Raw genomic sequence first — 13,200 nt, 5'->3', positions numbered from 1 at the left:
TGACGATAGAGCGAAGGATGACAAATATCTCATTATTTTTACTATGCACCAAAACGCCGTGTATCCGTAATGTTGGGCTAGATAAAATGTGCCTCTATAGTTAGTGCCACCTCCTTTGACATTGTCAGTGTGGCTGCTGGGAAGGTCGCTCACTTGGCTCACATTGGGCCTTGCTAGTGTTCCTCTGGGGCTGGGCTTCCTGTGCTCACTGGCTTCAGCCACTCATCTGCACATCTCGACTGTCCCTTCCCCCACCACTCCCCAAATCAGATGGTTTTTAGATCTCAGTGGCTTTGCTTGTGCTAAATCAAGTGATTTACCCCCACGTGTCTTCAGCTCTGGACAGTTGACCAGGACCATCTCACTTTCCACAGGCTCCAACGGAGCATCATCAAATCTCCTGCCCACAAACCACTCCTCATCTGCCTCTCTCTGATTTGTTCTCTGCCTCCACAGTGATGGAGGACCCTTTGATACAGCCCTCTCATAGAACAGCTTCCATATAGACTACATATGGTCCAAACCTAAACACAACCTGTACAGAAAACAGTTTTGTCTCTATCCTAGACTATCCTTTGACTTCCAGAGTCATGACACCAGCTTAGACAAACATCACACATACAGTAATTAGCCCAGACTTGGAGAAGGTGACAATAGAATGTGAACGCCTATATGACACCGCATTCCCCTCCCTTCGAATGGGTCCACCACAGGATGTTGGAGTCACATCTCATTTCTGTCACATTACCTCCTCACTAGTCCCACGTGAGTCCGACTAGCCCCATCTTAAAAATAAATCCAGTGTTGGATCCTTACCAGTCTCCAAATTACCACCTGGCCTAAGCCCCAACCTCTAAGTGGGCAACTGCAGCAGCCCGCTCTGACCCCGCCCACTCTCGGCCCCGCCCATTGTCGGCCCCGCCCACTGCTGGCCCAGTTGGTGTTAATTAGACTTCACTCGGACTGTGTCCCTTTCCTGTCAGGTTCCTGTGGCCTATCTTATCCAGTCTCACCTTCCCTCAGTTTTCTCTGTCCTAGTTGTGCTGACAGTTGTTGGCCCTAACGTCTCCGTGCATCTCCCTGGATCACTGTCCTGACTGTTTCTCTGCCTGGAGTGGTCCCACACAGCTGCGGGGCCACACACTCACTTTCTTTGGGCCTCTTCTAAAACGTTGCCAGAGCAGGGTTCCTTTCTGAGTTGCCCTCTGTTCAAAGGCTGGTCTCTTGCCCTCATCACTGTGAACCCCTCCTCTCTCTGTGAATCACATTCTGCAAGGTCTAGTGGATTGACAGCTCAGATCCTGACTGTCCCTAGGGATGTCACCTCTTAAGGGTCTCCAACCTAAGTATATAGTAGAGTACCTGCACATAGTAGGTGCTTGTGTTGGTTGGAGATGTGTGATTGCACATTGTCAGAGCAGAAACCTGTGTTTCAGCTTTGTGCCTTCGTGTGCTGGTGGGTAGTGCTGGAAGCTCTCCCACTGTCCCCTCTAGCCAGCCAGCTATTTGTTCCACATGAGGCTCCTCAGTGGTAGTTTATGTGCATGGGTGAAGTTGACTTCTAAGGTTATTTTTTGTCCCCTGGAACAAACCACACCAAGGTTGTTATCAGGATGGAAGAATAGGCAGGAGCACGTGCCTACTAGTGCTCACAGCAGGGAAGCTGGATTCCACAGCAGTGAAGACAGCACCCCAAGAGACATGGTAGACTTCTCTTCTTTATTCCTGTGCCTTGACAGCTGTGCCAGGAGCCTAGCTCACCCAACCCAGGTATGCGCACACGCTCTGAGAGCAAAGAGCTGCCCCCAACCTCACTCGGTGCTCTCTATGTAGTGATTCCCCTCCCTGTGTGTGGTGGTACTCCTGCTGATGGAATTGCAACTTGCAGCACTTTTTGTGGGGCTCCGGTGGCCATGCCTGTGACAGACTCTAGCAGCCTGGGCTGTGTTCTTGGACTGGAGCCCAGCTGAGAAACCAGCTGGGGTCCTGACAACTCCTTTCTCCCCTCTTTTTTTAGGCTTTTTAGTGCAATTTTAGAACAAGCAACCAAAGCTGATGGGGCCAATGCTCTAGGAGGGAAAGGAGCTGGATTTGACGTGAAGGCACTGAGAGCATTCCGCGTGCTCCGTCCCCTGCGACTGGTGTCCGGAGTCCCAAGTAAGTAAAGGCCCCATCCCTCTTGACAGTATCCATTCCTGATTGCCCTCTTCCCTTTGCTGAACTGCCAGAGCACTTCTGGAAGGAACCTGGTTTCTGTGAACGGAAAGTTTTCTTATAGACAAGTCTCTGATTTATAGAGTTCTGGTGTGAACGCAGCAAATGCACAAGGAAGGCCCAGCTTCTGTAGAAACCCAGGGAATATTTGTAATAGTCACACAGCCAAAGAAAGACATCCTGCATAGTCAGGGACCTTTGGGCTATTTGCTCCTTGCATGCCAAGGTAGGCATGAACACATCTACAGCAGAGGAACTTGGGCCTCAGAAGGCTAAGCCCTAGTCAGCCTTAGCTCATGAGATGTGTTCTGATCCCCACAGAATGTCGAGAAAGCATCACTGAGCATTCTGAAAGCTTGGCCTGGCTATTTCCCTGTTCTCACACCCATGGGGTGTTCTCGGATGCATACAGAGACCTGGTACTTGCCATCCAGGAAACAGGTTTCTGCCAAGGGGTGGGGCTGAGCTCTCTGCACTGGGTGTGGGGCTATGGAGACTCGCTGCCCTTCAGGAAATCAGCCTCAAGGACACTCCTTCTCTCCCCCTGTGGGGACTCTGAGCTCAGGAGCCTCAGCACCTCTTAGCTACAGCAAACTGTGGAAACAACCTCTATAGGAGTCTTCTCCCTCATCCTATTCAAACTGGGAAGAACTCTGGGCTTGTTTGCTGATCTAGGATGTCATGGGTCAGCCTGTGACTTCCGTGGCTACATGGCCAGAGGCAGGGGAACAGTGTCCTCTGAGAAACAGCCCCTCCTATGTGCTCTGGGCTGAGTACCTGGCTGTAGTCTTACTACTTGATAATATCTTAGAATAATAAAGCCCCAGGAAGCTGCTCACTGGCTCTCCCATTCCAATGTGTATATAGGATGGGGAGTGAGCATGGCAGGGGCTTAATTAGCCATCAGCAGAATCAGAACTATACCTGCTTTCCCCAACTGCCCTTCCTACTGTACCACACTGTTCTTAAAGATTTAAGGCTACCACTCTTGACAGTCTTTGATTTTAGTATCTCTTTGACTGCAGTAAAGTCCACCCGCTCCCGAAGCCCAGAATTTATTCCCTGTAATCTCCGTTCAATAGTTAGATTTATGTCTTGCCCAGGTCGGGAAGCTTACTGAGTAGGGGAAAGCAGGAAGTGTTGTCTTGGTTAGGATTCCATTGCTGTGGTAAGACACCATGACCAAGAGCAGCTTGGGGAGGAAAGGGTTTATTTTAGCTTACAACTCTCTGGTCACACTCCATCCCTGAGGGAAGTCAGGTCAGAAACGCAAGACAGGAACCTGAAAACAGGAACAGAAGCAGGAACCACAAGGAATGCTGCTCACTGGCTTGCTCCTTGTGGCTTGCTCAGCCTACTTTCTTATGGAACTCAGGACCGCCTGTCCAGGGGTGCCACACCATGGCCCTTCCTACATCACTCATTAATCATGGAGATGCATTACAGACTTGCCGATGGACAACCTGATGGAAACTTCTCTCCGCTGAGGCTTTTCTTCCCAGATGATTCTAGCTTGTGTCAAGTTGACAAAACAGACCAGGATAGTGGCTGTTTGCTTTGCCCAGGGGACTCCCTGGGCAGAGATTATAGAGCATCTCAGACTGAAAAGTGACAGGGAGTGTAAAATTGTCACTGTTGACTCGGCCTTGGCCATTTTGCATTAGTTATGGTTTATATGATGGTCGACACCAAGTTCCACTTTGGTGGTGCCTAATGACCTGAGTGTTCTTGATTATATGACTCCATAGAGTGGCATCGGAGTGTAAGGTGGGAGACAGAAGTAACTTTCAACTCAACTCTAAAGCTTATGATAGAACAGCCAGTGTGTGAAAGGCAGGAGTTATGAGTTAACCGTAGCCCTTCAGTTACCACGAAGTTACCAAGGACAGGCTGACTCTCACCATTGCAAACATTCTCCCTAGGGGCTTGGGACCTTACCACACTGTGAGAGATATCAGGGCTTATTGTTCAGGAGGACTAGGGAAGCCCAGGAGGAGAGCACAGATAATTTCAAATGCAATATAGCCCGCAAATAGACACAGTGTGTCTGATTCACAATGCATGAGGGAGAGGATTGGCTGCAGCCTTCTGGCCTGAGTGGCTCTTTGGGCTTGACAAGACAAGACTCCTCATGGTGTCTCATTCCAGAGCCTCTACAGCAGCAGCCACAGTATTGTCTTCATGGCAGGAGATGATCACGGAGGCTAGCCTGGAGTTACAGCACACGAACAGTCCCAGGCTATGCTTGCAGGTAGCTCACCTCATAGCTGCTTGTGTTACAGTGGCCAATGTACCATTCCATGTACCTGATGTCAAAGACAGTGAGACAGAAGACTATAATTGGCCTTCCTCACTGTGGCTCCTCATCAGAGATTTCAAGCAACTGCTGACTTGGTGAATCTCCAGTACTGAGAGAATGGCTCTTCTCTGAATTTCAAGAAAGGGCTTGGGCTGACTGTTTTCACTGTCTTAGTTTCTGTTCTGATTTGGGAACAGTAAAGAATGAGACCACAGGGACCAAATACACTGAATTAACATCACCCCCTGTTCTCCCAGCCTTTAGCAAAACTCTGTCTTATTTGGGGTTTCTATTGCTGTGATGAAACACTAGGATCAAAAAGCAAGTTGAAGAAGAGAGGGTTAATTTGACTTACACTTCTGTATCTCTGTATGCCATCGAAAGAAGTCAGGATAGGAACTAAAACAGGGCAGGGACCTGAGGCAGGAGCTGATGCAGAAGCCATGGAGCGATGATCCTTACCGACTTCCTCAGCTTGCTTTCTTACTGAACCCAAGACTCTCAGCCCAGAGGTGGCTGGGACCCCCCTCATCGATCACTAATTAAGAAACTGCTTTACGCCCATCTTATGGAGGTGTTTTCTCAACTGAGCTTCCCTCCCCTCAGATAACTCTAGCTGTGTCAGGTTGACATAAACTAGCCAGCACATGCCTCATAGGATTCCCCTCTCCACGCCGTCACCATTTTTTGTTCTCCTTCTCTTTTTTACACATCTGTTTCCAGGCTTACTTCTCCCTTGCTGTGCTAGAAAGTCTCTTGTCAGGACCACCTCTCCACAGTAGTGGGACCAGTGGCCTTCTCTCTGGGCCAACTGGCCTTTATCTCTCTGTGCACTGGGGAGTTCTGCATAGCTGACCCTCCCTGGTCTTGAACCTCTCATCACTTGGCATCCAAGACACTCTTCACGGTTTACAGTCTCTGTTCACAGCCACATCTTTAGCTTCTACAGTGGTGGATGAGTATTGTAGCAAGTGTGGGCATCATTTTAGACTCTCATGTCGAGTGCCACACAACATGGTGGGTAAGACAGCCTAGCTTCCCAGATGGGGCCCAGATGTCTGAACTCTCGGTTGCACTGGATCTCCACGGCAATTGTGTGAGCTCCAGCAATAGACAGGTGTTGTATGTGATGTGTAGGGTGCAAGTTTCTTAGAAGAAAAAAGATTAACTAATTCCATGGTTTATGAAACTTGCAACTCTCAACTATGTGGGTACGTGGGCAAGGGGCCCCAAAAGTTGCTGCTGATTTTAAACATATTTACGAAATGGAACTGGATTCTTGATTGAAGATTATGCAGGGAGAGGGAAGACTGTGAGCGCATAGGCCTGTGACTCATCAACCAGCCTCTTTTAGACCTTACCTTATGGGAGAAGTTGCTGGCCAAGGTACAGACGTGAATCTGTGCTAAGTGTGTTCTCAAGGGTTCTGTAGTAGGAGAAAACACTCAGTAAACTGACACATACAATAAAAACTAGAGATTCCAAAGAATATTTAGGTCTAGCATAAGGAGCACTGTAGTAAGGTGAGTAAGCTTTGGGGATGCTAGTACTTCCAGGAGTGGGGACCATGAGTCAGAAAGACTTCCTAGAGCAGGTAGAACTTGGACTGGATCTCGGGACAAACAGGGAGTGACATTCCAGGACATTGCAAAGAGAAAGGACAGGGTGGTTCTGGAGATGCACATCTGAGGGATTAAGAGCCGATTATAGTAACAACCAGACTGACTGCCCCGACCAAGTGTCATGTAATGGAAAGCTGTGGTTGCTTTGTACAGACTTTCCTCTTTGTGAGGCCTCTGATATTTCCCAGAATGGAGCATGTGGCATACATGATGTATGGAAGGATGAGCCATTCACAGCAAGATGTATGACACAGTATATGTGAACAGTGAAGATTGAGAGCTGTGATCCAGAATTTACAATATATATGAAGTGGGTATGCTTGCTTATAGAACAATAAGCAATGGTCCTTCCCACGTGACCCTCATGTGTGCTTCTAGAGAAGACATCCCAAGGGTGTACTGAATCAAGGAAGACAGCAGATGGAGGTGTGATATCACCCTTTAGGTTCATGAGGCCTTTGATAAAAAAAACTTGGAGCACCGTTGCTCTCATAGAAAAAGGCTGTGAGAGGCTGTCTCCATTCAAGAGAGGCACCAGCTAGGTTTCTTCCCATGATCACCTGGGAGCCAGCCACAACACCAGGCAGTGGGACACACTGGAGATAATAGGCCTTGTAGTTTATGGTGAAGAGGTAGGGGCAGACACAGAAGGAAGTGAACTTTTAGGCTCCCTATCTGCTTGGGTCACCAAGACATGCCAGCCCTAGCCAGCTCATAAATCCAAGTGTAGACTAGCCCCACACTCAAGAAAAAAGCAGTAAGCCGTTGTCGAGAAGTGAACAGGGGGCAGACTATTCGTGCCTGTCTACCCCTGTGGCAAAAGGCAGCCAAGGACCGAGGTTCTTAGGGTTTTCCAGAGGGCAGCTGTGAACAGCATGGGTTTTCCTCAGTTCACAAGGGTGACTTCCCAAGCTCCTGTGCGCATCCCCTGGCCTGGTGTGTTTCAAGAATCCCCGTGAAGGTCCTGATACTGATGTGGCTACCATGCAGAGCCATGGCTGCAGGGAGGAAAAACTGCTCTGTCTCCTGACCTGACTGCAGACAGCCCTCTCCTGTGCCCTGATCTTCCTTAGCTCAGCATCTCTTATCTCCCTTCAGGGATCTCCCATGGCACAAGTCTTGCCCTAGCTCTGCTGCTCACAGTTTCTCTGTTTCCTGTTCAGGCTCAGTTTCTCTGTCTACAAACTAATAATGTGCACAGCACAGATAAGAGCAAGCCTTTTCCTGGTAGAGCCCTGCTCCCTTCCAGCAATAAAGTCCTGTAAGTCTACCCCTGGATACGCCACAGCATTTGTAAGAGAAAACAACTCAAAAAGTCACAAAGTCACAAAGTCAGGGAATTCATCCATGAGCATCCCATGCCTTCTCAGCTCTGCCCATCATAGAGCTTTATAAGAAATAAATAACAGTATGTGACTAAGCTGGAGAAATCAGATTATTTGGTAGAGCAGGGTGAGAGAAAAGTATCAGTGACAAACAATACATGCCACCAACAGCAAAGTTAAATGTGCTGTGGCGTCCAGCCCTTGCCCAGTAATGAAAATACACCTTTCACTATAGAACCAGGTAGCAGGTGATAACAGGACACGGTCCATTCAAAGCAGTGTACAGCCTCAAGGTAAGCTTTGCCATCGAGAGCTGGATTCGGTGATTAACTAGCCCAATGGCCCAGGAAGCAGGGATATTACCCCTGATTTGTAGGCAGGAAGGATAGCCTCCAATGTGTCACCCTAAGGAATGCAAGGAGATGGGCGCTGAAGATTCCGCAGTCCAGAAGGATGCTTAGGGCTGTCCCACAGACAGAACTGGCTGGAGAGAATGAGGCAGCTGATAGTCAGGGTGTGAGCACATTTGCATTTGACGAATTCCTGAACTCCTTGGGCTCTGAGGGATAATGAGAAACGGCTCTGTTGCTGCCCATGGATTCAACGCTGAAGTTGGCCTGCAGGCGAGCAAGGTGTGGATTTGTGGCTGCAGTGGGCAAGCTACTTGACTCCCATTTGTCCAGGAGTCTTCAGCTCTCTTCTCTGTGAAATGAGAGAGTTAAACTATTTTAGCATTAGACTCCTGAGCTCTGTCGTTCAGTCTTTTGAAAACAGAAGACAGCGGAGGTCTATGAATTCTTCTTGAGACACTAGTTTCCGAACTTAGGTAGTCATCTGCAAGGTGTGACCTTGTGCGCTTCCTAGGATTGCAGCAATCAGACGGTTCAGAGGTGGGAAAGATGCCACATGATAAGTCAACAGGCATGGTTAAGCACTGGCTGGGAATTGAGGACTGTGGCAGGTGGCATTCTATCACAAAGGTCAGGTGAGATCCTTAAACCTCCTGAACTACATCTCTGTGACTCATCTCTGTGCCTGGCCCTTTCTTGGAAATCACAAACATGCAAACCAAACAGCCAATAGCAAGATGTAGCACTTCGTTAGAACTAATGCTAACGACAAAGCCCACTCGGTCTAAGTGCCACAAAGGAAAAGGAAAAGAGAGTGAAATGAAAATACAGTTTAGGTGAACATTCCAGGACGTGGTCACTGAGCAGAGCATGCACTCCGTGCCTTTCTCGCCCTTGTTTCCACACCTGTCCAGTCACTAACCAAACAGACAGCGACACCACTGTTTAGGATGTGAGGAAAAGACTAGAGTCTCACAATCCCCATCCAACGCATCCTGGTGACCCAGAGACTCCTTCTAAATCCCACCTATGAGCTCTCCACCACCTCACAGGAAGAGCATCCCAGGGCAGTAATGCATGCGCCTTTAGGATGTAGTCAAGGTTCACACTACACCACCTTTTCTGTGGTACCATTGGTAGTCATTGACATGAGCAGATCTTACATATATAGGTGCAAATATAGTACTCTTACACACTATCTTGACAAGCTCCTGTCCTGTGGTTATACATATTTTATAATCACACCCCATATTACTGTTTTACAATCAAATGGCTCAAGTGGATTACAGAAACACAGTGTTTTATCTGTACCCGCTTACTTGTCGTTGCTGGCTCTCCTGCTGTATACACTCGTTCTGATGTCCCCAGACACTGTTGTCTACTCTGCTCTCATCCTTTATTCTGGGGTTCTCCGTGCGCACATGTTTGGCCATCATGTATTGTTCTACTGTCCTTAAAGCTTTGTTCAGTTTTTCCCCAATTCTTCCTTGGTCTGTGTTTCACAGATTGGATAATTTCCTTTGTCATTCCATCTCACCCGTCTTTGTTTGTTTTGTTTGTTTGTTTGTTTCTTTCCTCTGCACTGTTTCTAGCTTCATTGAGCTTATTCAGTGATTTTTTTTTCTATTCAGACCGGTTGCTTTTTAATTACAGAGCTTTAATTGGGTTCCCTTGTATAGTTCTCACGTTCCTATGGTATGCTTCTGTTTCCTCTTTAATACAATGCACTTGCTATTCACTAAATATTTTTTCGTGTGTGTGTGTGTGTGTGTGTGTGTGTGTGTGTGTGTGTGCGCGCGCGCGCGCACGCGCGTGTACTGCACATAAGAACTATTTAAAATTATTTCAGGTGGTGGTGGCGCAAGCCTTTAATCACAGCACTTGGGAGACAGAGGCAAGCAGATTTCTGAGTTCGAGGTCAGCCTGGTCTAAAGAGTGAGTTCCAGGAGAGCCAGCACTACACAGAGAAACCCTGTCTCAAAACAAAAAACAAAACAAGCAAACAAATAAAATTATTCATCTGTTAAATCTAACATATGTAGTCTCATTTTTATGGGCTATATATCACATGTTCCCATTTCTTTGTTTATTTGATGATTTTTATGAGGTCTGGAATCCACTATCTTTCTAAGCTTTTCAATTCTTCAGCAGAAATCTTAGTTTCTGGGCTTGTATAGACTTGATTTTATGCTGGTTGGCATAGACCAATTGAAAACCCAAGCCCCTCAATCTTCAAATTACATTTCCCCTTTGTGCTTAGTTGAATCTAGGTTCAGGGCACATAGCATAAGGTTCTTGTCCCTGAAGTGTCCCATTCTGGCACTGGAGTTGGGTGTCTCACTGACATGTCCACTTGAGCTCTCCATATGAGAGGGCCAGAGCCCCAGCCTCTTACCGCTCTTCTCCCCTCCTCCCCTCCCCCCCCACCACCCCAGCACTGGTTGTAATGCCTGTAGCACCTCCATTCTGCCCTCCCCTCCCCTCCCGCACTCCCCTCCCCTCCCCTCCCCCCAAGTGGCTGCCATCTGATGCAACCAGATGGAAAGTTGCGCTTGCACATGTATAATCTTGTTCAAAGCCATTCCACACAAACTTCCAGGGGCCCTTAGCTCCTACCCGGCTCCTTGCTGATGTTCCAACAAACTGCTTCAGCCTCTCTCGTTCTGGTCCAACATCACTGTACTTGGGCAGTGGACCGATGGACTTGGGGCTCAGGGAAGTGTCCCCTGTCAGAGTTAGGGTGACTGTGCTCACCAAAGTATCTCAAAGGATTCACTTTTATAGAGATTATGGCCACTTCCTAGAAACAGCTGCTTCATATTTTTGTTCAGCTTTTTAAATGTTTATGGTGAGATGGCTCGTTGGTACTTGGTACTCTGAAATGTTTGGAAATTGAAGCATACTTAATTTTTAAATTACAAAGTGAGTGATTCCTCTTTTAACAACTATAAAAAAACATTCTCATACATTCAATGTTGCATATTGTTTTTTTTCCTCACAAATTTATTGAGAATTTATTACGTGTAAGGCAGAACAGTAGCTAGAGGATAGAAAGGTTAGAATTTCTTCCTTAAGCTAATTATAAAATATCAGTTCAGCAAATTTGAGAACCAAAGAGGGATTTCTCATAGATGATAATGGTATGACTTCATTGTAAAAGCCAAACCCAAGGGTGACATGGTTTGTCAAGGGCAGAAGGCAAAATAACTTGAATATTTTTCCACAAATCTAAAATACACATTTATTATTGTTATGGGTGGATGGATGGATATATGGAAAGATAACGAGACAGACAGAATATTTCTCCTCTACACAGTCATGTGTGAAGGCCAGAGGTTGATGTTAGAATATCTTTTCTTATTCATTTCTCAACCATATTTTTTGAGGCAAGGTCTCTTACTTAGATTCCCCATTCAATGAGACTGGCGACCCAGTGAACCCTCAGGACCTGCCTCCCTCAAACATGCAGCACTGGGGTCACAGGGGCTCTCACTTGGCTTCTGCACGGGTTCTTAGGGGCCCAAACCCAGGCTCTCAAGCTGCACAGAAAGAGCTTTTCCTACACTGAGCCAACTTCCCTACCTGAAAATATGTAAGTGTTTTTATTGTATGATTTTTTTCAAAGTTTGTAGGGTTCCCACCTCTATGAAAGTTATCAGTGGCTCTGATAGGTGGGCCAGAACGAGGAAATGATGAGTGTTTTGTTTAAACTGTGTAAGAGAATGGATAGAGGCTACAGGATCACCAGGAGGGGACAGCAACAAAGAAGCACGGTTCCTCCTTTCCCAGCACCCGAGCCAGGAGAGATGGAGTTATGAACACTTGGATAGGAAAGCATTTGTTGGAGAAACAGGTATAAGGACGTTAAAGGCTAGCTTGGTGATTCGATTTGGAAACTCTTCAGTGAATGGTTTGCCACCAAATACACAGGGGAAATTATTATCATTTTACCCCAACACTGCACTTTCTGTGCATTTTTTTTTAAGAGTGAGAGCTTGCGATACATGTAACCAGACTGTCTTGCATGCCCTCCTGGCTAATCTCACTATCAGACGATCATTCTGCAGATAACCAGTCTCTAGAAATTTCATTCTAAAAGTAGCCAAGGTATGGTCCTAAGAGAACCTTCTAGAATCCGCACATGCATTTAGAGACCAATTCTCTGGTTCTGAGAGTGAAGTCTGCAGGAAAACATCAAGGAGACCCTACATGGTGTCACTCTTCAGAGGAACAGGATACCTTTGCTTTTGGCAATGTCAGGTGAGGTAATTCGGATCAACTGTCCAGATGAAGACAGCATTTGATATACTAGGAAACCATTCTAAATTGTATAACACCAGGAAAGGATGCTTGACAGTAACAAACATGAAAAAGTCTCTGGAGAAATACAACACCATCAAAGCTGTCAAATTATTTTGAAAAGCAGTTTCGTGAAAATAAGGACTAACTCATTATATAAAATAGCTAGGTACACACAGAAACAAAGTAAATAAATGAAGATGAGCAAAAACTATACACAGTAGAAAGAGTTGCATGGGAGACCCGGGTACTGATATTTTCCAGCTATAGGAAGTGGAATGTTGTTTATTGCATTTAAAGACACCAAAGACAAGGTCAGGAGTTTCCCAGAGAACCAGAAGTTATGAGGAACAACCAGATGTAGGTTTACAAGTAAAGACTGTAAAAGCTAAGATAAAAAAATTTCAAAGTAAATGTTGACACAGCTAAAAACAGAATTATCGAGCTGTAGAGAAATGGAGGAAGAAGGCTAACATTCAACAAGAATAAAAAACTGAGAAATACAGAGAGGCAGAAGACAAAAAAAAGTGGTTATTAAAGTTTATTAAATGTTTCTTCTACACTTATTCATGATGGTTATTATATGATTAATTACATCTTAACTTGTCAATGCAGTGACTGTCTTGATGTAACAGGGGGCACTGATTGAGAAAGACATAAGATGGCTACAGAGCCAGAGCTCTTCTGTGTCTTGACCTGAGTCACAGCTGGCTGGATGCTTGTCCTATGGAGACTCACCCTGTGTTATGCCTTCACTCTCTGCAGTTTTTTTAAGAGAATAAGAAGCAGTAGGAACTGATGCATGAGCCCCCAAAAGTTGCCTGAGGGGGTTGCTTCTTCTCTGTGTGTGTCTCAAAGATACAATGTGCAGGCAGCAGGAGGAGGGACAGGATGGCACCCTGGGATGCAGGGACTTCTGGCAGATTAGAGTTGTCATGGAAAATGTGCTATTAAGAGCTGTGAGTCCTTACTGAGGACCAGAGGACAGAGACTGGGCATGGCACAGTGTGTGTGTGTGTGTCTGTGTGTGTGTGTGTGTCTCTGTGTGTGTGTGTCTGTGTGTGTCTGTCTGTGTGTGTGTGTGTGTGTGT

The 13,200-nt window shown here is 46.4% G+C and overlaps 1 protein-coding gene across 4 annotated transcripts in view; it reads left to right on the top strand.

Moving 5' to 3' along the window:
* LOC115031305 (voltage-dependent L-type calcium channel subunit alpha-1C) overlaps nucleotides 1–13,200 on the top strand; it is a 486,264-nt gene that overhangs the window by 420,084 nt on the left and 52,980 nt on the right. For all 4 annotated transcript variants that reach the window (XM_029478472.1, XM_029478475.1, XM_029478473.1 and 1 more), the window contains exon 5: nucleotides 2,018–2,157. In XM_029478472.1, the coding sequence (XP_029334332.1) occupies nucleotides 2,018–2,157 (140 nt within the window). The remainder of the gene's footprint in view (nucleotides 1–2,017; nucleotides 2,158–13,200) is intronic.

The sequence above is a fragment of the Mus caroli genome, chromosome 6 (genome assembly GCF_900094665.2).
Source record: "Mus caroli chromosome 6, CAROLI_EIJ_v1.1, whole genome shotgun sequence".
NCBI lineage: Eukaryota > Metazoa > Chordata > Mammalia > Rodentia > Muridae > Mus > Mus caroli.
Note: the sequence above shows the minus strand (reverse complement) of the source record. Positions and strands in the feature narration are given on the sequence as shown.